Genomic DNA, 25,275 nt, shown 5'->3' on the forward strand with positions numbered 1-25,275 from the left:
ACGTAGCTATACCTAATATTAATCATATGAGCATATGATGATTTTAACTCTACATATTAACAATATAATTAACTAAAATTAAAAATTTATATACAATAAAATAAAATATTAGATTAAATATAATACATAAAAACTAAAATATATCATTAAAAGGTGTCCCTTTAGGCAAGGTTCCGAAGATACTGGCAGCGTTCCCCCTTTGAATGGCAAGACTTATTCTTTGTCCGAGGTAGCTGCCAGCTCTTCGGTCTCCTGTGATGTCGACTAACCTTTTTGATGTTTCCTTAAAAAGACTTTTAGCGCTAGGACCCCACGGACCAAGGGTCTCGACACCGAATGGGACAAATTCATATTCGGAGCCGAGACCCCTGTATTTGTTAGCCTTAGCCTTTTCAGCCGCTTCACAAGCCGCACCAGCTCTGTTGTTGGTTCCATGAAGATGGGATGGGGCCAGCGTGTCTGAACAGGTAGCATCCCATACCAGCACCCGACCCATCTTCCATGGAATCAAACTCATACCGTCCGGCCTCTTGCCATCGTCTCTTGCAATACCAGTTGGTTCTAGTAGACTTGGTACGTTGACGGTGGCAAGAGACCGGCGTATGATATCGTTGAGTGCTGCATGTCTTGAGAAGCGGCCTGCACTTTTTTGGCATGACAGTCCGTGATGTCCTAGAATGTCGACATCACTGCCACAGGGACATTTATGAGAAATGCAGACCGGAACCCCGAGCCGTAGACAGGTTGCGATTCGGAGCGTGTCAGGGTCAAGAAATGTTCCTGTATTTGTTGACGGGTACGCGTGGAGCCAGTAGCCGGCCTCATGCGTACCCACAGCCAAAAGCCTAGCACGCGCCGAATCTGTACTACAGCTCAAAAGATTGTCGTAAGTCAGTTTGCAGTTTAAGTCGTCCCAGCTCCTCTGTGACTTTGGAGAAACTGGAAAATTTTGACCTGGGCATGCAATTAAAAAAGCGTTTCTAGCTTCTTCCAAGCCAGCAATCTCAAAGTTTGAAGGGGGTGCCCTTAAAATTTTACTTATGAGATTTGCTGAACTATGGACAGAAGATAGAAAGGCTGGTAAAGCGACACTGGAAATTTTGCGAAAAACTCTACATTATGTCCCAATGTAAATGTTAATAAGCAATAGCAAAGAATGTAGATGTAACAGTTGCAAAAGAGTGGAGACATGTGAGGATTGTTGTTTATTTTGCAGGTATATTCTGTCCGGGTGCACAGAAACTATTCCATCTAACGCCCAACACGAAGTATTTTTTCATGATCTTGTGTTCGATCGCATGCAACTTCTGCAGCTTCATGTTTTGTATTCTGCTCACCGCGTGTATGTATTAATTTTAATTTAAACTTTGCCACAGAAAGCATCGCCTAAAAATGCATTTTGAATATAATCGTATATATTGTATCAATTGGGAGTAAAAATGATTATTTATATAAATATCTTGTTACTTTTATTATGATAAAATGAAACTATAGAGTTCATCTGAAGTTGGCGTGATTACGTTAGTGACAACTGAAATGATAACGTGGTGTGCCGACCCCGCATTGAGTGGGGCAAGGATATGATATAGTGGTGCTTTGAGGTAGTTGTTGTGTTATGTGCAGCGACCACATTGAAGGGGTGGTACCGGTATACGGAGGTGATGAATTACCTGTACTCCGGGTCCTACGTCTTCACCGTAATCTGCGACATCGTCATCGCATCGTACCTCGCGCGCGACTACAACACGCTTTCTGAAATCCTGGTGAGCTATACCTACCTACACTACACTTCATTATTGGGTGGAATGAAAGTGGATTGCGGAGGTTTGTTAGGCTATGCCTAATGGAGGTCCGTGATCTCTGCCTACCCATGTGGGTTACAGGCGTGAGTTGTGTATGTATGTTTGTGTAATATACATGAATTTAAATGATTGCTTTAATGCAGCAGTGTATTGAATTAACTGCTAAATAACTGCTTGCATAATACAACTACATATTATACACATTCAAGTTATATTAATTTAACCATTAGCCACACTCAGAGGTATGGTCACTGCGACTTAGTGTACCCTTAGTATGGGATATCTTCACATTATAACGTATGACCGTGAGTGTAGCGATAGTTGTTCCCTGCCACTGTACCAATCCAACAGAAACATGATAACACTCGATTGCAGGCCCGAGAAGTCATCGGCGACGACTCCAACTACACGCTGGACCTGATGCGCATTGGCACACTGATCATGATGTTTGTGGCGCTAAAGGGCATTTTCATCCACATTGTGAACCTGGTCCTGATCCTGATTAGCCTTATCACGCTGCCGGAGTACGTGCGTCGCCGAAAGAACCGCAAGAACAGCCCTCGGGTGAGTGTCCCCCTCCAGTACGCTCCTCTTTCTGTTGCAAATTTGAAGTGTTTAATCTTCACGGAGTGATGTTTAAAATTGTATTCATATATTTAAACATAAGGTAAATATATTATGCTTATATTGGATAAGGTTTTTTACAACTAACTACTAATATTCACTTAATTATAAACTTGCTCCACCGCCTTGATATTGATTAGTAAGTAACACACTTACACAGGAATTGTGCACCAATAAACCGCAATGTACATCTTACTAATATTAAAATATGGGAAAGTTTAGATGAATGGATGATTTGATGATGGATGGATGAATGTTTGTTAGAATGAGTGGATGTTTCAATTAATTTGACGACTTTGGTTGTACTTATATAGTTGATCACTTTAGGATTTGCTATATATTTGGATATCTTGTCTGCCACTATATTTATGCAGCTGACTGTACCGGTGAGCGCCGCCTAGTTCTAGGGACGTGGAGATCGCTCCACATTCCATTATAGACACAATTAGCCGCTACCTACTAGACTGATAATTTTATCCCAATAAAAAACGACCTAAAATTTATACTATGGCATATCAGAGGTCGTCGTATCATGTCACATCTTTCTCAAATAAATGCTCATAAATTGGTTCTGCGGAGCGCAACTGTAGTCCAACAAGGTACCGCTGGTACAGATGACCAGCGCCGCTCTCTCCGTCATCAAGGAGCATCTGCGAACCCTCAATAACCAAACTGCGGTCGAACGCGTAGCGCACCCTCCTCTGCGACACATAAACTCTGTCGACGACCTGCCGCGAATCCGCCGCCTCCGGTCCACGCGCGCCAGAAGGGCGAGAAGCGTTGCCCGTCCGGACATCCCCCTGCGCCGCCTGCGGTTCGAGGAGTCGCCGTCGCCACCGCCGCCGCCGCCGCCGCCGCGCTCGTTGCACCTCCCGCCTCGCTGCACGTGTCTAGGCCACGCAGCAAGCGCCCTGACAGCCCCCGCCTCGAGAGGCGCCGGTGTCACCATCACCACCACTGCTGTGGTGGAGCCTGTAAAAATGGATGTTGCAGGGCCCTCCAGATCTCCGCACACCTCCGGCTCGCATCAAAGGTGCACTTTTTAAATACTAAAACAACCGTTTGGCCGCTAGTGGTTCTTTTTACAAGTAACCAACTATTTCTAGCATTTTTTCTTTATTTATTAACATGGTAGACTTACAGTACAGCCATTTATAAATCTATGCTTTTAAGTATTTGTTACCCATACACTTTTATTGTTTACTAATAATTGCCCCTTTGTTTCCTTTACAGCACTGGATACACGATCACGGAGTTATAAACGCCTTCGAGGAAGTTGTGTAGTACTATAGAAAAAAAATATTGAATCATAATTTGCTTACCTATTGTTTGAAGTTGCATTTTTATTTGCTAGAAATGTATGCAATTCTATCTATTACATATTCTTACAATTAACATAAATACATGTAAGTGAATTGTGAATACAAATTCACGTACTTTTACGTGCTGATAATTTCAAGTAGGTAATCCACTTTATCGCGGTTTTAAATTTAGCATTTGCTGATATAATTTATAAAAATGTCTAACATGTGTATCAAATACATAACAAAAAAAAACATAATATATTAACAGAATTTAAAACTTACTAAAATTAAATAAGAACACAACTTACCTATACAACATTTAAAAAATACTTATAAAAATCCGACTGACTAATTAACTAATTATCAGCCATCAATTGGGTGCTTTTTAGAATATGGTATTAACATTTTTTTTAATTTAAACTAAATATATAAAGTGTAATGTTAATGACATTCGACTAATCATTACATAGGTAAGTTTATATTAAATATATGGAAAATAAAAAATATTTCTAAGCGATACGATAGTGGCAGGCAGCCAAATTTTACCTACAATACTTGTTCATAGAATAAAAAGCGAACAATTTCTCTTAATGTTATTAAATTAATAATTAGATAAGCGTAGATTAAATCGTTAATGTAAAACTATGGAAGAGTTTAATACGCAACTTCAACGAAGAGTCGACCAACATTGCAAACCGGAACTGTAAAAAGGTTAGTAAGTAAATGGGACTCTTTAAAGCATCTTTACTATAATTTTAATTTGCAAGAACAAAATAACCATATAACAAATGTTTTTTTTTTCAACTTCACTTTTTACCAATTTATTCTTAAGTTAATAATTTAAATTGTGATTTAGATTTCATCGTGATATTCTACTTGTCATTTGATACCCATATTGGAAGAGATTGTAGAAAAAAATATGTCGTCCGACATTTTGTGGTAGCGGCCATCTTGAATTTCAATGACATTTAGAGTAAATAAATTGCATCGTAATAGGAACTAAAGTTGTCTGCCAAACGTTATAAAGATCTGTTTACGGAAAGTGGTCCTTATTTGAGCTACAAGTTTTGTACAACATGTACAGGGTGTTTCTTAATTGATGTATCAAAAGCTCTATGTGAGTTTATTTAGCTATAGTTTAAGTCCAATTTATGTTCTGTGATTTTCAATAGTACTAAAGTTATTTCATATTTCGTAGAAAGAACTTCTGAATATCATGTAGTCGACTGAACTTGCACCGTGTGCCGTGTGGCCAAATTATTTTGTATACAGTGGTATTTTTTTTAACTCCAATAAGAACTTAATTATCTATTAATAATGCTAATATTAGTATTTTCTACAATTTTTACTAATGCCTTTTGCGATGTCGACTTTTTCTGTGGACATTGGCCAAATTAATAAATCACACGAAACACTTATTAAATCCAAAGTAAAACATCTTCTATAATTATAAATAGATATACATAGATTGAAGAGTTAGATGATATTGTTACAGAAGCTGAAGTACTTCCCCACGTTGGGGATGCAGCTTCACGTGATGAGATATTCAACAGACACCATGAGGTAAAAACGTCTCGACTTACAGTAGAATACAGCGGAAAGTTTGAACGTTGCCTTCTGCACGCTTACCTTTTGTGTGGTCGTGGTATTTCACCGGTAGAGCCTGCCCATTTGTTCAAAAGATGTTATTGCGGACTCTAGCACTGTTTAAACTGTTTAAAGTTCCTCATTCGTGTCTTGACATTGCCATACAATGCAAGCTGTTTGTTATTTCAGATGGCAACAGAGAGTGCTGTAATCGACGACCACAAGGACTCAAGGCTCAACGAACACAAGGATCTACTTTTAGTATTCGTCTATGATAGACGAAGATATCTTCTATGACTGTATTATGTTATTTACTTAAGCTGAATCTTGTAGATTGAACGTTAATAAAACTTATGTTTGCATGTTCACGATTAGCAAATTAAATTGTTTAGTAAATACAATAGTTGGTTAAAATTTAGTAAAATATTATAATAATGATGATTGAAATTTTAATTACAGTAGATTTGAGCAAATTATACGTGTGTTTCATTTTGACTTTAAAATTTTGCGGACTTCTATGAAGAGGAGACAACAACATATTTGTATATATTTTTTTTACATATAATATGTAGTTATAAAATAGAAATTAACAGCACTTTAATTGGAAAAGTTTTCATCTATTAAAGTAGCGCAATCTGTTACAAAATTGTCAAAACTTAGTATATCCGATTACTTTCAAATTAATCGATAGATTTCCTGAAATAATATAAATGATGACTTAAAAAAATTATTTGACCTGACATGCATTATTTGGATAGAATAACATGTCATGAAGACGTCGATAACCATTCCTGTATGTGGTTTATATATGTAGGTATGATTCATAATATATTGCAACCAAATTGACAACCGAGAAAGAACCAGTACTGAAATAGAACCTGCGGGAAGATTTAGTTCACGACGTCTCGTCTTTATATTTTTTAAATGTTATTGTAACCAAGAGGTTGGAAATTAAGAGATGAATATTTTGGTTTAATTGCGGCTTTACGTGGTAAAGTATAATTTTTATTATTGGGTCTATTTATGTCATAAAAATACTTTTAGGTTAACATAAAAGATATGAAATAAATCAGTTTCAGCGTATTATAAAATGAAAAGAAAGTAATAATACAAATACAAAGTGTGTTGTTGTCAGAGGATCTGTCCGGAGGTGTCGCGGGTGTCGCGGGTGTCGTGGCGCGCCAGGGACCGCATCCGCCGCTGCAAGCTCGTCCTCACGCTCGTTATTAGAGTCACCTTCCTCGGTGAACTTTTTCTTTCCTGTTTATTATAACAAACAAGGTTGACAAAAAGTAACGGTGTTTGAAACAGTTTATTATACTGAGTAGCGAAAAGGTGGTCATGGTTATGTTTTATTGATTTTTAAAGTGGTCCATTTTTCGAGCCAAAATCCCACATCGAGTTTCCTGAAACTGTTGTTTTCAATTTATTAGGTAACTTAAAGCAGCTTAAAACCACAGCTTAAAGATTCAATGGTACATATTGCATGCAATCACCTCAAGTTTGACAGATGTGGTGGCATCTTTGTCTATTGTGACCACCTTAGAGCTCGACGGCTGCACCCCGACACCGACAACCACGTTCTGTTCCTTGCTCTCACACGATGTATCCGAAAACACCTCCATATTGTAAAATACATTAATATTATCAGTTAATCAAACAAATGTACTAAAAACCTCAGTCCTATTGAATTCCATATTTCGCAATATTGCCCATAGCGAGGGCTTTGAAAGAAACGAAATTATATCCGCTGTAATAAACCATCATTAAAGTTAAAATAAACCTACCGGTATAATAGAATACTTCCTAATAGATTCTGCGGGAATATCAATACAGGTAGGAGGTATATGGACTGTGGCGATGCAGAGACGGTTGTCCTCGTTAGCGTTGAAAATGAAGAAAGATGCAGCTGGAGGCGGCAAGCAGCGACGCAGCGCACGGCCCGCCATCAACAACGCGCACAGTAGCGCGCACAACAGCGCCGCAACCGGCGCCGCACCCAGCCGCTCCGCCGGCAGCCCGCACTGCGCACGCCGCTCGTCGAACCTGCATATTGCACACACCACCTCTGACTGCTTACTCATCGGCTTCACTCGCTGGCTCTGCAAATGGTTCCCCCTTTTTTTAACGCCTATACCATCGGGAAAATTGTTTGTTTCCTGTCGCTGAGTTTCCTCCTCGCACGGATCGACAGAACGACAGAGCGTCAAATTTCATAGTGGCTCGACAGTTGACATTCTAACAGACCTCGGAGTTATTAATAATAAGCGATCCGCTGCTCGTTTGCCTTCTTCTACAAAAAAAAAAGCTTTACACACACATTACTGACCGCATAGTTGGTAAACCGCGTCTTCAATTCAATTATTTTCAAGTTATACTTGGACAAAATTATGCGTGTAAGATACACTTTTACAGTTATTATTAATTTATGCATAACTACTTTGCGCTTTGCCCGAGTGGCTAAGAATATAATATGTCTGATCTCTTTATTATCATATCAGTACCCTTTGTACCCTTTCCGTTGATTTCCTGACCTCATTTTTGGGTTTCTTTATTGTTTGTGATAGTGATATTTTCACAATAACTATTTGTCCGAGATATATGTGAATGTATGCCGCAAAAGACAAATTTTAGTCTTTATTAAATTCTCCTAACCACAAACATTTATTTACATTAAATGAACTAAAAAATAACGAAGGAAAAATCATGCGATTATTAATTGCTTCTTCGAAAGGATTTAAAAAGTAATTATTGGGGAAAACCCGTAAAAGTTAAAGATATGCTGAAAGTTGTGAGTTTGAATTGAGGATTCTGTAAAGAGATAGTGTGTGAGTAGAACCAGTCGGCGAGGCCGCAGTTGTTGACGCCGTCGCAGACGACGCCGCTGGTGAAGCAGTAGTCACCGCCGTCGATGCTACAGCCAGTCTCGTTGCCGCGACAGCCGGCAGGGGGAGCGCTGCGCGCCGCCGTTACGCTCATTTGATACAGATTCGCCTAAACGACACCTTTCTTGTTTCATATTGTCATCAAATATTAAACTAAAAACTATAAATAGAAACAATTATATGAAAGTAGAAATTAAAAGTGAGATCGATTCTCTGCCTGAAGCTGTAAACTGTAAAGCCATTCGTACACAAGGCAACGTATATCGTCGAAACTAACAATGTATAGGTAGATCGCGAGAGTCGCGTCGCGCGCTCTTCGTACACACAGATGTCACTTAGCGAGTAGTGACTGAACTCGCCGGGTTTAGAACATTTACATTGCCTTGTGCACGAAGGGTCTATGGTAATATGGCCAAAAATATGTACAACCGCGATAATCGTTATGCTCCATATATTTAATCGCTTTCTAATCTAATATAAAAGTATACTTAGAAGGTAAAGAAATGCCGAATTCACACTGCAGTTGACTCATGCTCAATGAGAGGAACAAAGAGAAAGAATCAAATAAAATAATATTAGTTATTGAGGGGACATTACCAGCGCGTTCCTTGCGATTGCGACGGTGTTCGTTTGTCAAAGTATTAGGAAATAGTGACAACCTCATTGTCATGACTCATGACCCATTTCTTGATATTTTTTAAATGAAGTTGAAGCGGAATAAGTGATTGCACTAACGTTCATATCGGCGTTAACGCTGCTATTGCTGACGAAGCGGAACCGTATCTTCTCTCGCAGGGTGAGAATGTAGTAGTGCGAGAGGAGGTCGCGCCCTCCGGCCAGATCGCACAGCCGCAGGCAGCGCCGGCGCTTGAGCACGACGAACGCATCGCGATTGGCCGCGCAGTTGCCGGCGATGCTGTTGGGGTACCGGATCACAACCAACAGGAAAAGCTCCGACGACTCCGTCGTGATCTCCACCTCGCAGCCATAATCGAAGTCGTTCAGGGTATGGAAAACCTTCGAGTAATCAAGCAGTACTCATTAACCAGATCTTCGGACTCGTGCTTATTGCGCAAACGCGCAGGAACGTAATAAATTCTGTTATGAGGAGTGTAGCTATGCATTGATATTTCGAGTCGTTTATTAGAATGCGATGTGACGTTAGTGAAACTCATCTGCCTAGGTAGAAAGTCTGTCGTCTGTTGAGAGTCATTGTTACTGTGGGCGTAGACTGCAGTCACAGTTGTATTTGTGTTTAGTCAAAGAGATTGACAATATAAATTAATACAAAATACAACAAGTGTCACTGCAGTAGAATCCTAAGTCCTAACTCTGGTTAGTTCAAACCTCACTCGAACTTCCACACCCACAGGCTTAGAACCAAATAGAAAACGCCACCGTCATCGGGCCATATAAGTTTGTAGGGCCATGTTACCTTCCATACGTAGGTATGTATTGTTAAATATAATCAGAGTATATTTTAGTTGTAATGGTGGGATCGGATCCATCTATGATGCTATGTACTTTACTAAAATTTAGTATTGGCTCGATTTGACATGACAGTCGTTGCATAAAGTGTCGTACTAAAGTAATGGTGTCGGACATGCCCATGCCGAAGGAGAGGTCGTAGCGCAGGTGGTGTGAGGCGGCGCATTCGGCGCTCACGTCGCGCGGTCGGTACAGCAGTAGCAGACCCTCGGGCCGCGCGCACCCAGCCCACAGCACCACACACAGGTACCACAGCAGGTACCGCACCATCGCCGGACTCGCCGCACGCACCATTGGACGCGCCCACTCCTACCCAACCGACGGACGCGGTAACTATGAGGCCGCGACTTCTGACGTACATTTTAAACGCCACGCTAACGTCAAATCTGCTCGATTGAAATATATGCAATGCTAAAGCTTGTTCACACACTATTTCAAAAATATTACCCTATCCCAAATGAACCAATAGGATGTAGATCTCAAGAATTGTTTCCAGTGAACTGGCACATTTTTAACTGTCGTTTTCTCACAATAGCCAGTTTTTTGCATTTGAGATGGGAATTAAGAAATTGCAAGTTGTTCGAGACGCATTTTTTTTCTAAATCATTTGGTAGATGTGGGATTTCCATATAGTCAAACGTAAATTGTGGAGGCATAATTGTAATGTATTTAAATGCGGTACGAAAAACGTCGGTGCCTCAGGGGTTAAGACTTGATCTGATCTGCAGGTCCATGGTCCAAATACCGCCATGTGCCAATATGTTCCGATAATGGAAAACATCGTGATGCAACCAACAAAAATATGTGAAGAAATTAAAACATGTGTGAAGTCAACCAACCCGCATTGGGCCAGCATGGTTGATTATGGCCTGGTCACCTCGGCCTAGACTCAGTGGAGATGCATAGTGGACAGATGATGATGATGATGAAATAATGAACACATTTATTTTTATCACTTTTTATTACATAAGAAACCTAAATTTGACAGTGTGTTCCATTTATTATGTTAATAGCATTCTTATATCATAAACATTCAAGTTTTCATTTTCAAAAACATGTCACCAAATAATGCATGCAATTTCTAAACGTAAAAAAAAAACGAAAAATAAACGCAGACAGCTTCTTATATTATTTTTTATATTTAACACATCAAATAGGATTAAAAATTTTCAAAACATACAGATTAAGTTATTCCTCTGTTTATTTTTTTCTCTGTTTGCTCATTCTCTTAAATTCATTTGGAATCAACTAAATACAAAACGAATACCAAAATACATATATTCACAACATTATTTTGTCCATTATAATTTTTGTTTAAAATTGTCTTTTGAATAATAATAATAATGATAAGATATATCGCTTTGGAGAGGGATTTGTGTTGTGAAGTAAAACATGCTACATATAGTACATATAATTGTATAAACAAGAATTCAGATAAACCATTATGATATATATATATATATATATAGTGTAATCAACAACACCATATGTTTGTTTGGATTTTTAAAAATACATAAATTTAGCATTATTCAACTATTTTAGTCAAGTAAATGATACGAGATTTTCAAGTAAAGAATAGTTAGTTTGCAACAATTTCATACTATTGATTTTTTGTACTTTTTTTATGGTCAAGTATAAAATATATGGAAGGATTTATTGTAAAATAATGTCATTTTTTACAGCGTTGTAACAATTGATTGTTGTAGTAAGCACATCCGGGTGTGCCACTTGTCTTGTTCTTCATAAAAATTAAACTATTGATTTTTGTATATAAAAAAAACTCCTATGATTATTTTGTGGTCAAGTAAAGCATGTCATTTGTCTATATAATATAATAATCAAGTAATTCATATAGATAAAGCATTCTTACATTGTTTTTTGTGTACAAAAACAATAACTATTATTTATTCCTAAAAATTATACAGATTTAGCGTTCTTATATAAAAGAGTCTTTTTTATAATCAAGTAAGTAAATCATGCAAGTTTTCATTATTACCAAAAACAGATAATTCAATTTTAGTCATTTAGTAATATTGAGGTAGTTATTCGTTTCAGAACTTAATACCAATTATAAATGGTTCTAGAGATAACAGTAAATTCAAAAATAATATGTTGCTGGATTATATAAAAATACAGAGTGAACAGTCACAGAAATAAAAACAATATAAATGTATATTGGACCTTAACACGAGTTCACAAGAGAAGCAACAATAACAGCCCCTCGGCCGCGCGTCACCCACCCCACTGCGTCCCGACGGCGTCCCGACTTCCAACAAATACAATGTATACATACATACATACACAGCAGCACTAAACAGAACCCATTATTACAGACGATGTATACACAAGTGGATACACTGGCGAGGAACTACGAAGAACTAAGAATGACAAAGTAAACACGAGATATGGGGGCACGAGCAGCGGGGCGCTGGGCGCTGGGCGCTGGGCGCAGGGCGCAGGGCGCAGGGCGCAGGGCGCAGGGCGCAGGGCGCAGGGCGCAGGGCGCAGGGCGCAGGGCGCAGGGCGCAGGGCGCAGGGGGGCGCGGGGCGCGGGGCCGGGCGGCGGTGTAGTTCAGTCTCGGGCCGCGCGGCGCCCGCACCTCGCAACTTAACGCTACTTCACAACGATACAATAAAAACTAAAACTATTTCAGCATTCTAATACGAATCAAAATTATAGTAGGTACATTGATACTCTCGCTCTCACTTACAACTGGAAGGAATCAACGACGCTCCTATATGTACACCCTTCCTCTCAAGCAGACGATGAGGGCCGCCGCCGCCTCACGCCGCCTCACGCCACCAGACGCCCGCCCAGTGGTACAGTGCGCGGATGATACGTCATTCAGGAATGGAATGTAACGCACTCGAAACAATGCCATCCGCGCTAAACTATTCTTTGCTCAGAGCAACAAAACACTATTGCATTGCGCTATGCCACTCTTAATGGAGCGCTCTTTGTCGCATGTTTTGTTACCGCATCCACCAAATCAATTAAAGTACAATGAACCATATATGAAACTGAGGGCAAGGACAAGCCCAACTCACTATTCACACTAATCAATTAAAGTACTACCAACAGAACAGTGATAAAAACAACTGCTAACAGTACACACTCAAAGCCCGTTATAACAACATCGAACACATTCAGTAATAATAATAACCGATTAAAGCTTTATGTAGATGTTCGGAAAATATGGTTGCCATAAAATAGATATAAAATATGTTCGCCTTTATAGGTACATACCATTTGACTGGTGACTCGGACCTCGGACCTTGGTTATTGATTTATTGATGTAAAACCAGACAACCAGACTATTAAAATTTTATATACATATATTAAAATGAAAATAAATAAACTTGAAGAATGATCCGCCAGTGCCCGTGTTAATTCTTTTCTCTCGCTTTCATATCAAACTGGCATTACAACTCAAGCACTTAAATTCATTTCGTGTACTTTGTATTCAGGTAATGAGGCCACAAGGAAACATAATCTAAAACAAATTTGTTTAGTTTGCTTGGGATTAATTACAATTGCAGCAGAATTGGAAACTTGTGCATCTCTCAATTTCGACAATGTACGTACATTTAATCTTAATCCCTCCTAGACAATTATTTCACTTGGCACAATCGTAACATGCAACTCGCGTGTACGTTTTTGACACAAGGCGCCGTCGCGACGACAACAACAACAAACTATCAAAAGCTAGCTACGGATAAGAGAAAAAAAGTTAACACATCATTGCTTACCAAGTACACAGGAAGCTTCTAAACAAAATCGCACTTATATCAAAAACATCGATCCGACGATAGCTCGGTGGGAGGCTTGGAAGGTGGGGGGAGGGTGGTTTGAGGTGTCCCAGTCGCTCCGCCCATTCCCCATTCCATAGCAATGGAGTGCATTGGCATTGGCCAATGAAGAACCTGTGACTGCTGCAACACTGCAACACCTTCCGCCCCGCCAGCAACATGATGCGCCCACAGACAGACGGTCAACAAAAACAACAACCAACAATATACTATTCGGGGTAAAATTCATATACAGGCTATATCTACAATATCGTAAATAAAAATAGTGTATATGAATATTTATACAGCAAGTATACATATAATCATCAAATTATCAACATGTCATAATATTAAAAAGGTTATCCGGCGTAAAATATGGTAAAATACGTAAATATGGTAATATACTTTACAATGTGGTAAAATTTATTAAAATATGGTAAAATACAAAGTATTTCATATTACAATTAAAATTCGCTACATTTAATATAATTTAGGTAAATAGACAACAACATGTTTTACGTCGCGAGTTATAATCTTAGATGCGATGCGATGCGATGCGGGTGCGGTGCGGTGCGGTGATATGATACCAGGCCACCAACATATGTATGTATGTGTGTGTGTGTGTGTGTGTGTGTGCCGATGTATGGGTAGGGAAGGGGGAGGGGTGTGAGTATGAGGAGGGTGGCTGTGGTAGCGGCGGTAGCGGTGATGGCGACGTCATGGCGGCGGCGGCGGCGACGACAACTACCCCAGTAGTAGCAGCAGTCTACTGCTGCTGCGGCGGCGGCGGCTGCTGCTGCTGCTGCGCAGCGCGGCGATGGCGGCTCGGAGCCATTGCCTGCGCCACCATGTCTCGAATGCGCCGCTGCGCAGACTGCAACACACAATGTCCACCATGTTTTAATAACGGCACAAATCTCCTGTCACATGCAATTACACAGCCAGCATTATCAATCAATAGCACAATAAATTTAAACACATCGAAATGTATTTTTGTCAATTTTTAGCTGTATTATACGTAAAAAAACATGAATCACAACATTATACATTTTTCATGTTTCAAAATCAAATACCATAGTACTTTATTTTACCATAGTTAACTTCTCTATGACCTTGTACAATATATAGAAGAGAAAAAAGAGCAGTGCTATTTTCACAAGTTAAAATTACCAATCACACCTGACCGCGCAACCCCAACTAACCTTACAAACATCCATCACCTTGCAACATAACAGCCAGCAATCACAACACTCGGCCATATTACACATGTAGTTACGAAATCAAACAATAAAAAAGACGACTACCGAAAATCAAGAACGCTGACTTAGATGCACAACTTATGTTTTACAGTTCATTCGCCTCGAGTTGTAATTAATAAATAGATGCAACTCACCTATAAGGCGGCGTCATATGTATAAAGTGAACCGTGACGGCCGTTTTCACATGGTTACGTTTCTATCACAAAGTCTGGTGGGCCCGACCTTCCTCACCCCGCTTCGGGCGATAGCTATAAACATGTAAAAAGTTATTATGCCACAGTGAGTCGCCATCCCAAGTTAAAGTCGCCACTCATTTCGCTCTGCGCTAGCAACAACAATGTAGTACTTATCTGTAGTAGAGGCCGGCACCGTCACAGCAAGCGCACTTGCATCTTCACAACCCCTTCGCGACATCGCTTATTTTGTAACTACATGTGTACATACGTCACTCTTCATGCACTTACTCATTCATTCACTCCAAACCACACCCCACCCCACACCACACCAAATCACGACACATTCATACATCCAAAAACTCAGTACATACACAGTCTTAAAATACGTACAAGTTACATTTGCGCACAGCAATATGGCATTGCAAAAAATTCTTAAGATTAAATAAATTATTTAATACAGTTCGGAAGAAAAAGAGCTATAGTGACATATATAAATGATTTTCATAACGCAATAATGCTCTCTTTTTTTTAAAAACAATGTAAAGTCGCGGAGGGGGGGGGGACGACCTTAATCATTTTCCGAATTACTTCCGTTGTTTGAACTTGAATATTTTTTACGATTTTATAGGGCACAAACCCGGAGTGGCCTATGAACATTATATTTTTAATTCTAAAATGTTAACTTTAACTTCTATAGAAGATAAAGATGAAAAATGTCAGATGACTGTCGCATCACGAAATGAAAAAAAAAAATCATTACAAATTACAAAAACTATCTATTTTAAAGATACTCTTTAGAAAATAATTTTATTTAAACTTTAATGAAGCGATCCTAGGACGTCTGGGATTTAGGTTTATCTCACACTTATCAACTCCCGCTGCGATATGCATCCGCCATCGTCGATTGAGCGGGATAAAGGCATAAATGTGTTCACAAACCGATACTTCGTTATCGCTTTCCCACCATAGTTTTTGTGACATACGTAAGCAGCGCAGTGCGTATCACACAATTACTCTCGCCGAAACGATTATTTAATTAACCATTTACCATCATCTATTCTATATTATTATAAAAATATAAGATTTGATTAGTACTCGTATCTACTGGCTTGAATTGAACTCGAAACTACTGAACCGATTTAAAAATACTGTTGGAAAGTTATGCTATCCTAAGGTGAGATAATATGCTATGCTATATGCCTAATACTTTTACCAGTCTTAGCATGAAGAAAAAAATAGATTTACTACCACGTAAAACACATTCAAAGTCCAATCTGATATAAAAGTGTGGCAATCACCGTTCCTTACACTTTTTTGATATATGTATTTCATTTTAATCATTTTTGAAAGAAAGATTGAATTTCAATCATCAGAATCATTTTAATGATTTATTGTTTTTTTTTGTCATAAACTTAGAAATTTTTGCATATTAAAAAAGAACAATACAAATCATTTTGAGTTTTACACTTCAAGGGCGCTCACCACAAAAACTTCATGGTGAAACATATAACCACGTTGAGTTAAATAATATCAAACAGCGGCGGTCAAAGGGTTCAAATGTGTTTAAAAAGTGCCTCAGTATTTTTAGTGTAAAAGCATAACTTTTGTATTTATAAATAATGGCCGTCCCTCAGCTAGTCGATAAATTTTACAAGATTAAACAAGTTGTAGGAAACGGATTAAACGTGACTAAATAATAAACACTTTCTCATTTTAAAATACACCCGAAAAATTTAGAAATGAAAAAAAAATATGGGGAGTGAGGTTCTAACAGGTATTTTATTAATTCATAATTTTATTTCTTGCGTTTACTGTAGTTATTTTGTTGCAATATACCTCGTGACACTGAGAGTAAGAAGATGGATCGAATGACAGCTCACTCGTCGGTCCAATCGTTTAGGCTCTAGAACTCTAGACTGTCATAATGCAAGTTAACATACATTAAAACAAAGTTAGAGCTAAAACAATACTAATCTTTGGCCGTGTTCAAATATTTTCAAATAAATCTTCCTTTATCGCGGTAATCAATGTCTATTTAGATAAATGTTTACATTTTAGTCATTCAAGAAAACACGTCCCCGTTATTTTTATTTTTCTTCCAGTTTTTTATATTATTTCTGTGAAATATTTGACAGTTTAAGATGCACTGTATAAATGGAATGGATTAAGCAGAGCTGATTCACATCGACTCACCTGCACGCTATAGAAGGGTCCTACAATGTGCACGGTGGTCTCGTGGTCGGGCTGGGCGCCTGCCGGCGGCGGCTGCTCGGGTAGCTTGATGAGCGAGCCGGTGACGCGCTGCAGCTCTCGCACGTTCTGCCCGCCCTTGCCGATGATGCGTCCCACTTGCGACGATGCTACCACAATCTCGATCGTCAGCCGCACGTCGTCAGAGCCCGACATGAAGCCCTCCTCACGCATCTTCTCGAAGATCAGGTATTGCGCCTGCAACGTCCAACGTGTTCTCTATATTCGCTAGTTCGCGATACAATATAACTACAACCTCTATCACCGTTAACCCTTATATACAACGCACCTTCCACTGGGCCTCAGGGCTGCCGACGATGGTCACCTTGCGTTCCTGTTGCGCTCCGCCCGCCGCCTCTCCCTGCTTGTCCTGTTCCAGTGGCGCAATCTTCACGGACGCGTTACTGAAGCGGATGATGTTACGAATATGCGATCCCTTAGTGCCAATGATGGCGCCCACCGCGTTATTCGGGATATACAGATACGTGGTCTCCTGCGAACCGACACCCGTTTCAGTCTAAAACGCACAAAATTAATTCGTCAAAATATGTATAAACGACAGCTTTACACTAAACAAAAAAGAGCAATAAAAGCAGTTAAAAATAACAACATAGTATACTAAAAATAGTGTAACAATATAAGTAAACAAGAGTTTTATGCATGTTGATTTGGCCAAGGGCGTGAGGGGGCGTGGGCATGTCAGGGAAACGAGAATGCAGCCGAAGAATCACCTGCGAGTCACCGGCGCCCTGCTGCGCACCGCCGCGGCCCGGAAGCGGGGCGTATATAGGCGGCGGGTAGGGCGGCGGCGCGCTACAGAAGCCACGGCCCGTCGACATCATCGCCATCGGATGTAAGCCAGGGAACATTATGCTTTGCGGCGCCAGCACCTGAGATAAAACTTTTTCAATACAACTTGCTCTCTAAACATAATACTTATAAATATATGTGTAATAACAACACTTTCAACATTTCAACTAAATATTTCTGATACACACTACCCGAAAAAGAAAGTTAAAATATAAACCTGTGCAAAAATATTTTAAATCATAAACACGTGATAAGCATGTGATTGATAAAAAGTTGCACCTGTAAATCATTTTCATAGCTCTGGCGCAGCTTAGCTGATATTTGCGACTCCGCTTTGGCCATGTTCTCAATGGACCCCTTCACGGTGATGATGCGTTCCAGGTTGAAGCTGTTAATGTCGTTGATGGAGGACACCGTGATCTTTGTGTCAGTCTCTTGCATTATTCTCTTAATAGTGTTTCCCCCTTTTCCTATTATGCGCCCAATTAAATTATTATGCGCCAAGATTTTTAGACAAATTTCCCTGAAATTGAAAATATAACAAAAAATTAAAAAAATAAAACCGGCAATATTTTGGTAACCTCTTAGATAAATATGTACACACAAAACTTTCTCATATGACAATAGGAGTAGAGTACATACCCCTTATTAGTATTGTTAGCTTCTTGCTGCATCACCTCGAGTATGCGCTTGCATGCGTTGGTGCAGTTCTCAGGGTTGCCGTAGATGGTGATGGCCTTCTCGAGCGAGCCCACATTGTCCTTACGGTGCACGTCGACACGTGCGCGCGACTGCTGCGTGATGAGGCGGATGGTGCTGCCCTGGCGGCCGATGATGGCGCCCACCATGTCGCTCTGCACCAGCAGCCTCAGCGGGAAGTCCGTGGGGCGCGCTCCGCCCGCCGCGCCGCCGCGCCCGCCGCCCGGCCGACCGCGCCGCCCGCCGCGCGCGCTTGCCTCCGCCGCCTCCACCTTAATGCGGCTGCCCTCCAGCTCGTACCCGTTCAAACCGTTAATAGCCCTGAAACGTCGCGCAACCGTCTCTTACAAACTTATTTAATACTACATATAGATGCAGCGCACACAGTGGAAACAGTTCCTAAGTGGAAGTCAAAATTAAAACAAATTAAACTGCTGTGTCAATGTCAAACACGGCCGATTGACTGATTTATTTATTTATATTATATTTACGCATAGTTTTGTATTTAGCAAACTACGAATGCGAGCAATCCATGCAACATATAACCTAATGCATTAACCGCCTAATGGTAAAGCGGACGAGGCGAACTGCTGCGTCACGGCCCATAGAGAAGCTGTTCCTAGCAAGAAGGGTGGGATTCCTGACTTGGCTACCCAAAGTCCCAGAATATAGAATTCAATATTTTCAATCTACTTCTATTTAGATTACAGATTTTAGATAATATTACAGTATTATAGATTTATACTATCGACCATATTCCCATTTTTTATTAGTAAAATTTTTCGTCTATTTATGGTTGGTGCATTTAGTTCTTTTAGATAAGAGAGAAGGGGGGAAAACGAGCAGCGAGAACACCGAGGTGTTCAACGACGTCCATGGACGTACAAACATTATTTATGTGGAAAAAAAACAAAACTTGAAGCCTTTACAGTTTTTATATTCGTAATGTAACTTATAATTTATTCAGAAGATCGTATAAAATAAAAATAGTGCTTAGCTTTTCACTGAGCCTATGTGGGCGTTGACCTTACAAATAGGTTCAGTGATATATATGTACACGATTTCACTATTGTATTATTGTTTTATATAGTAAGCATTATATATTTGTTCAATCGCTAACCGTTAACATGAAGGACATGTGTCAAAAAAGTTATTTTAAACTAAAATAAAAACTCTTGCATTAGTCCCGGTATCATTTTTTTTCGTCGTAATCAAAACTTGATATATGCAAGTTTCAATACCAAAGACTTATCGGTCTTCAATCGTTATTTGAAAAAAGTTTTCTAATTGTGTAGTTTTAACTTCAACAAAAAATAATGAATGAAGTAATAAACGCCTGAAAGTTACAAGGTCATAGACCGAAAAGAACATCTGACCCGGTTAACATAAGTCAAACTTATGACAACTCAAGTCAACGTCAAAAATGTGTCTTAAGACCATCGTTATAAACAAATGGTTAGAGGTTTTTTTAAATGAACATATTCTTTAATCCCACTTTTAAAAGAAAGAGCCGGTTGAAATGCAGTCGTACCCAATATAGTCGTATCCATATAAATATACAGGGGGAATAATAATGGCGCCGTACGTTATAAAACATGTATTAAGTGTTACAAAGCACATTCAAGCAAAAACAGATAAAAATATCAGCCGAAAATGCCTAAGAAAGCAGAAACATTGCCCAGCGTGCGGACGCAGTGCCAAAAGTCTGCTGTCATCTATCATTTGTGAAGTTTTATGCTTCATTCTCGCAGTATTGTATTTATATACATATATATTATACATATTGCTCATTAAATGTGCCGGAATTAAAAAAGAGTTCCGAGGCCAACATGCAACCCAAGGAAAAAAAAACATTTTTTGTTATAATTACTTATAATACCTAATGCATCAAGCATTAGGTATTATTATTTTAAGAAAAACGTTTGGACAAAAATTACAAGAGATTTTTGCCCTCAACTATTTCAATTCTTTTTACATGATAAAAAATACAAGGCGAGACTTTTTTAGGTTTTATTCTAGAGGCTTAGGCAAAGTTTTTAAAATAATATGTACAAAATTAGTTAGCGTAAAAATAATATAGTACTATGTCAAATTTGGAGAAATAATTTAAATTTAGGAAATGTTTTTTGTTCTAATATTGAACTTCTTTTTTACAAAAAATTGAACTTACTTTGGGCTGAAACCATATCCATTGATCTCCACAAAGCTTTATATCCGTCCATTAAGAATCATCCTGTTTATATAGGGTAATTTTTAATTACCATAAAAATGGCCACCTCACATGAAGCAAAAACTGATAGATGTTAAATGTGACTTATTAAAGACCATATTGCAATACATCAGTCCAATGGACATATAATTAGGTTTTTTGTTTCTTAAATATGATCCGTATGCAGCAACTGATTGCTTACGCAACCATACCGCGTGGGTCTAAACAAAATTGACTCTTTTCAGTAAGCAACCCAAACTAAAATGACCATATCGCCAAGTGAAAATTGAAAATTAGTAGCAAAAATTAACATATTTCAAGTAGTGGACTATACAGACACGAAAATGGGAGCACAACAAAGATACTACACTAGAGAACGAATCATTTACCATTATCTTATTTATACACAGTTGACCATGATAATGTACAATACAAAATATAGTAAAGAGCGCAAGTTGCATCAAGAAATATCCATCTCAGCTGCGTTTCTTACGCTATCGAAGAAGATAAAGAGGTGAGCAATCAGAGAGATGAGAGGCCTGATAGTGTAACAAGTGGGCACTAAGAGTGTTTAAAAAAGAAACAGCAAAACATGAAGAAATTTTTCAATAGTTTTCAGTTCCCACACGCCACGATGTGTTTTCAACAATTTTACAAGTTAGTTACGATATTCACACCATGCAATTAGTATTAGATAAATTACAAAAAGCAGCCATTGATACAGACACAAGCTAAACAAGAATGAAGAAAAAAGCACTTTAGTTTGGCCAAGCAGTCGTAGATAAGAAGATATTAAGAAGGCTACAAAGTTAAAAGGCAGACTGGATGTGGTGGTTATAGTAAAGGGCGACTGATTCTGTTCTTCGTTCAATACTCACTGCTGCGCCTGCTCCGGTGTCTCGAACGTGATGTACACCGCTTGGGTGTTGGCGTCGCGAGCGTGCGCCGTGTCGCAGTGTTGCACGTTGCCGTACTGTGCGAGCAGTGGCTCGATATTGTCGAACCGGGCATGCAGCGGCAGCCCACTGATCAGCACCTTTGACGACCGGCTGCGGCAAGCGACAAACCACTTGTATATCACGTCACAATACAACTACACTCGAGATATAATGACACAACAAAACAGTCGCACCACACACCAAAGCCTCATAATACATACATTACATATATAAATGTAGTATGTATGCATGTATGTACTAGCATTTGTCCATTACTTCGCAAGCGCTTCTTTAAAAAGTAAGTATGAAGGGAATTAAATAAAATATTGGTCTATTCAATTCAGAGTACGATTGATAAGTCAGTCTCGTAGCAGTACATACAGTGACAGTGTCCGGTAAAGACGTGAACAACGTAATGCCATAGATTCCTTGGTCGAAAAATGACGATTTAATCAAAATCACCTCTATCCAATGGTATTTCGATTTTTATTATTTCACATTTATTAAAATATCCGAAAAATTATTTTACATTTTTTATTCATATTTAGACAATAGTTAGTTGTAGACCATTTTGTAAAAGAAACCTTGGTCATAAAGTCAACAGGTAGATTTTTGTTAACGGCTTTTACAAACATTAACCTCTTACTTTCATGGAAAGAAAAAAATATTTTCAACATTTTTGTTCTTCGACATAATTTTATTCTGGCGAAAGGTTTTGCTACAAAATTATATTTGCTTAATTGTTAAGTTTTTATCCACAGTTAGTTGTAATTCAGGTACCTTAGATATTTTTGAAAACATGATTTTGCGGCAAAACCTGTTTGCTAAATTAAAATTTAAAAAATTAATTGCTAGATAGTTATTTACTAAAGTTATATATAGATAGTTATCTACGTAAGAATCAGTGATTTTATGACAGCGTTGTTTTACAAAAAGGTGTAGTTTATCTATAAAAACTGTAATATATTTTTTAAATTATTTGAATAATTTGCTTTTAAGTCCTATAGTGCCCAACCGAAGCTACTTTATAGATAGTGGTACGTTGGCTTAAATTGTCATTCTCGATCAAGGAATCTGTGAGCCTCCTTTGTGCACGGCTTTCCCGGACACCTGTACCTACTACCTATAATTTACTAATTGAATCGATATGCGCTGCAATGCCAACCAAAATACTGCCAAGGCTTAAAATCAAAATAATGATAATAATTACAAAATAATTTTACATAGAAAATTGGCCCGCCATCCACGGAACAATCTAACACGAGGAATATACTAACGGGACAAACTTACAAAAAATGTTCTCTTAATTAAATATATTTCTCATTTATATGTCCTACATGTACCTCACTATATAAAAGACACCATATTATTTAAAACATCAAAATGCACTGAAGCGAGACGCGCGCGGTGCATGCACGGGTGCGAGATAGAGACGCATGCATGCACGCACGCCCTCCGCGCCATGCCGTGCAGTGCCGCGCCGCGCCGCGCCGCGCGCCTTACAAAATGGCGCTTGTCCGCCGGAGGTGACATCATCGCACACTCGCGCCATTCACTACTCGAGCCCAATGTTACATTGCACCGGCTATAACCCACCCTCGCTCCCTCGCTCCCTCAGCCCCCCTAGAGCCCGCGCTGACCCATTGCAGTGCATTTACCTACTTTGAATTTACGATGCATGTATGTATAGTATTCATATTGACGTATATTATGTTGTACTTCACTTTTGTAGTGTATTTTATTAATGTCGTGATCCAAATCAAACAGCGGATGCACATCTTTAATTTCGTATCACGTTGAACTAGAACAATTTAGCTATTTTTTTTTGTTGATGTTGCTCTTGTAAGCTAAGGTTCTTATGACAGAAAAATTGAAGTTCAGCGGGTCACTAGAAAATGTTAGGTGAAATATTTGAATTCAATATTCAGGATAGGACAAAAGGTCGGGTAAAGTCTTCAAAGTATCGGGCCAGCTCGTTTCTAATAATAAAAATATTATGGATGGATGGATGGATGGATGGATGGAGGTGCTTTAGATATAGTTCAGAGATTATTTATTTTCAGACCCACATTACGGTAATAAATTATTGCACAAACTTTATTATTGAACACTGTAGTAGCCATCATAATTAGTTTAAATTCTATATATCCGCTCAGATATGGCGGTAAACATCAAATTGAACGACTCTTTCGTTAGATCAGACTGTAGAAAAAATGTCTTTGCTCCGAAACGAGTCCATAACAATGTCCAAAAAACTGAGTGACAAGTTCAAGGAACTGATACGAGACTTATCGAAATATAGTCAGTTCTATATATTTTTGAACTTCGTTATAGACTCGCTTCGGAGTGAATGCACTTTGTCTAAGTGGGCTGACCACGCATAGATATCGTGCATAGTAGATAGGAGATTCTCGTTTATTTGACAGCTCGTTTTATTTAGGAACTATGTGTGGTAACTGGTTACACTGTTGTTATTAAGGGCAATTTTAATCTCAATTAAATGTTCCTGTTATCGGGCACTTTTATTTGTATAAGGATAAATAGTAAAACGGAAAAAATTAATGCGATTTTTACATGCTTTTTCTTAAGCATAAAGTTGTTATTTTGAGAAACGCGTAAAATTAGCGATATACCATCGGAGACTTATTGGTTGAGACGTTGTTGTTTATATAACGCCAGTTCAGGAAAAGCGACTGTTTTCGAAAGAACACTAGCTATGCCCGCGACTTGTCCGCGTGAATTACTGTATTCGGGAAGCATTTTTAATGACTTTGGGTCTTTAGTCCCAGTCTTAGGGAATTTACTTAAAATTATGAAATACTACGGAAATACATTTAAACAGCTCTTGCAGTTTGGCGAAATTATCGTATTGTTATTAAATTTTATGTACTGCATAAATAAATAAATAAACGTACATAACATTTACTTAACCTTTTTCCCATACAAACTTTCATCAAATTCAATCATCATCATTCATCTAATAATAAATAATCCTATTGTTATTTTGCAACCTTGAAGGTAGAACTTTTACGAACTTTGAATGTCATCTAATATATAAAATTCTCGTGTCACAGTTTTCGGTGCCATACTCCTCCGAAACGACTTGACCGATTCTCATGAAATTTTGTGAGCATATTCAGTAGGTCTGAGAATCGGCCAACATCTATTTTTCATAACCCCCCCCCCCCCATTTTTTAACTGCGCGCGGACTGCGTCGCGGGCGACAGCTAGTATTTATATAATTTCCAACCCCTTACAACCCTTTTAAATCGGTTCACTAGTTTTGGCGTCAAATTTATAATATTTTTTATTACATATTAAAATTTATATTATTAAGATTTATTTATAGGATTATAGATTTTACAAAAACCAAAACCTTTTTAACACAATCATGTGTTTTGTTTCTTGTAAAATAATTAACTTATGGTTTAGAAATGTCCTGAAAAAACATATTA

The 25,275-nt window shown here is 38.7% G+C and overlaps 2 protein-coding genes and 1 long non-coding RNA gene across 9 annotated transcripts in view; 1 reads left to right on the plus strand and 2 right to left on the minus strand.

Annotated features, from left to right (window-relative positions):
* Window positions 1-4,721: 4,721 nt before the first annotated feature.
* On the plus strand, window positions 4,722-5,567 carry LOC106717214. Its single transcript, XR_006756757.1, has 3 exons — window positions 4,722-4,847; window positions 5,226-5,293; window positions 5,507-5,567. It is a non-coding gene; the product is annotated as an uncharacterized LOC106717214 (long non-coding RNA).
* A 1,245-nt stretch (window positions 5,568-6,812) lies between these two features.
* LOC106717196 lies at window positions 6,813-10,005 on the minus strand. Its single transcript, XM_045686228.1, has 4 exons — window positions 9,787-10,005; window positions 8,938-9,219; window positions 8,157-8,311; window positions 6,813-7,363 (listed from the first exon to the last, which is right to left on the minus strand). Exons 1-4 carry the CDS (start codon window positions 9,982-9,984, stop codon window positions 7,090-7,092), a joined length of 909 nt encoding a protein of 302 aa, XP_045542184.1. The 5' UTR covers window positions 9,985-10,005; the 3' UTR covers window positions 6,813-7,089.
* Window positions 10,006-13,602: 3,597 nt separating this feature from the next.
* Window positions 13,603-25,275, minus strand: part of LOC106717223 (insulin-like growth factor 2 mRNA-binding protein 1) — a 43,448-nt gene continuing 31,775 nt past the window's right edge. For 3 of the 7 annotated variants that reach the window (XM_014510958.2, XM_014510956.2, XM_014510957.2), the window contains exons 2-8: window positions 21,761-21,931; window positions 18,617-18,994; window positions 18,254-18,497; window positions 17,896-18,054; window positions 17,454-17,681; window positions 17,108-17,362; window positions 13,603-14,353 (exon numbers count right to left, since the gene is read on the minus strand). In XM_014510958.2, the coding sequence (XP_014366444.1) occupies window positions 14,246-14,353; window positions 17,108-17,362; window positions 17,454-17,681; window positions 17,896-18,054; window positions 18,254-18,497; window positions 18,617-18,994; window positions 21,761-21,931 (1,543 nt within the window). In that variant the 3' untranslated portion in view covers window positions 13,603-14,245. Of the gene's footprint in view, window positions 14,354-14,872; window positions 14,987-17,107; window positions 17,363-17,453; window positions 17,682-17,895; window positions 18,055-18,253; window positions 18,498-18,616; window positions 18,995-21,760; window positions 21,932-25,275 lie in introns of all 7 variants that reach the window. The other 4 variants (XR_001357318.2, XM_014510959.2, XM_045686217.1 and 1 more) reach the window with 4 other exon arrangements.

The sequence above is a fragment of the Papilio machaon genome, chromosome Z (genome assembly GCF_912999745.1).
Source record: "Papilio machaon chromosome Z, ilPapMach1.1, whole genome shotgun sequence".
NCBI lineage: Eukaryota > Metazoa > Arthropoda > Insecta > Lepidoptera > Papilionidae > Papilio > Papilio machaon.

Excerpts from the sequence above, each read along its gene's own strand:
- LOC106717196 (XM_045686228.1), bottom strand. The coding sequence starts at position 9,984 with ATGGTGCGTGCGGCGAGTCCGGCGATGGTGCGGTACCTGCTGTGGTAC. Across the intron at positions 8,312-8,937 it reads GCGTTAACGCCGATATGAAC|GCGAATCTGTATCAAATGAG; the intron begins GTTAGTGCAATC and ends GGTGTCGTTTAG. Across the intron at positions 7,364-8,156 it reads AACTGCGGCCTCGCCGACTG|GTTCGACGAGCGGCGTGCGC; the intron begins GTTCTACTCACA and ends TGCAATATGCAG.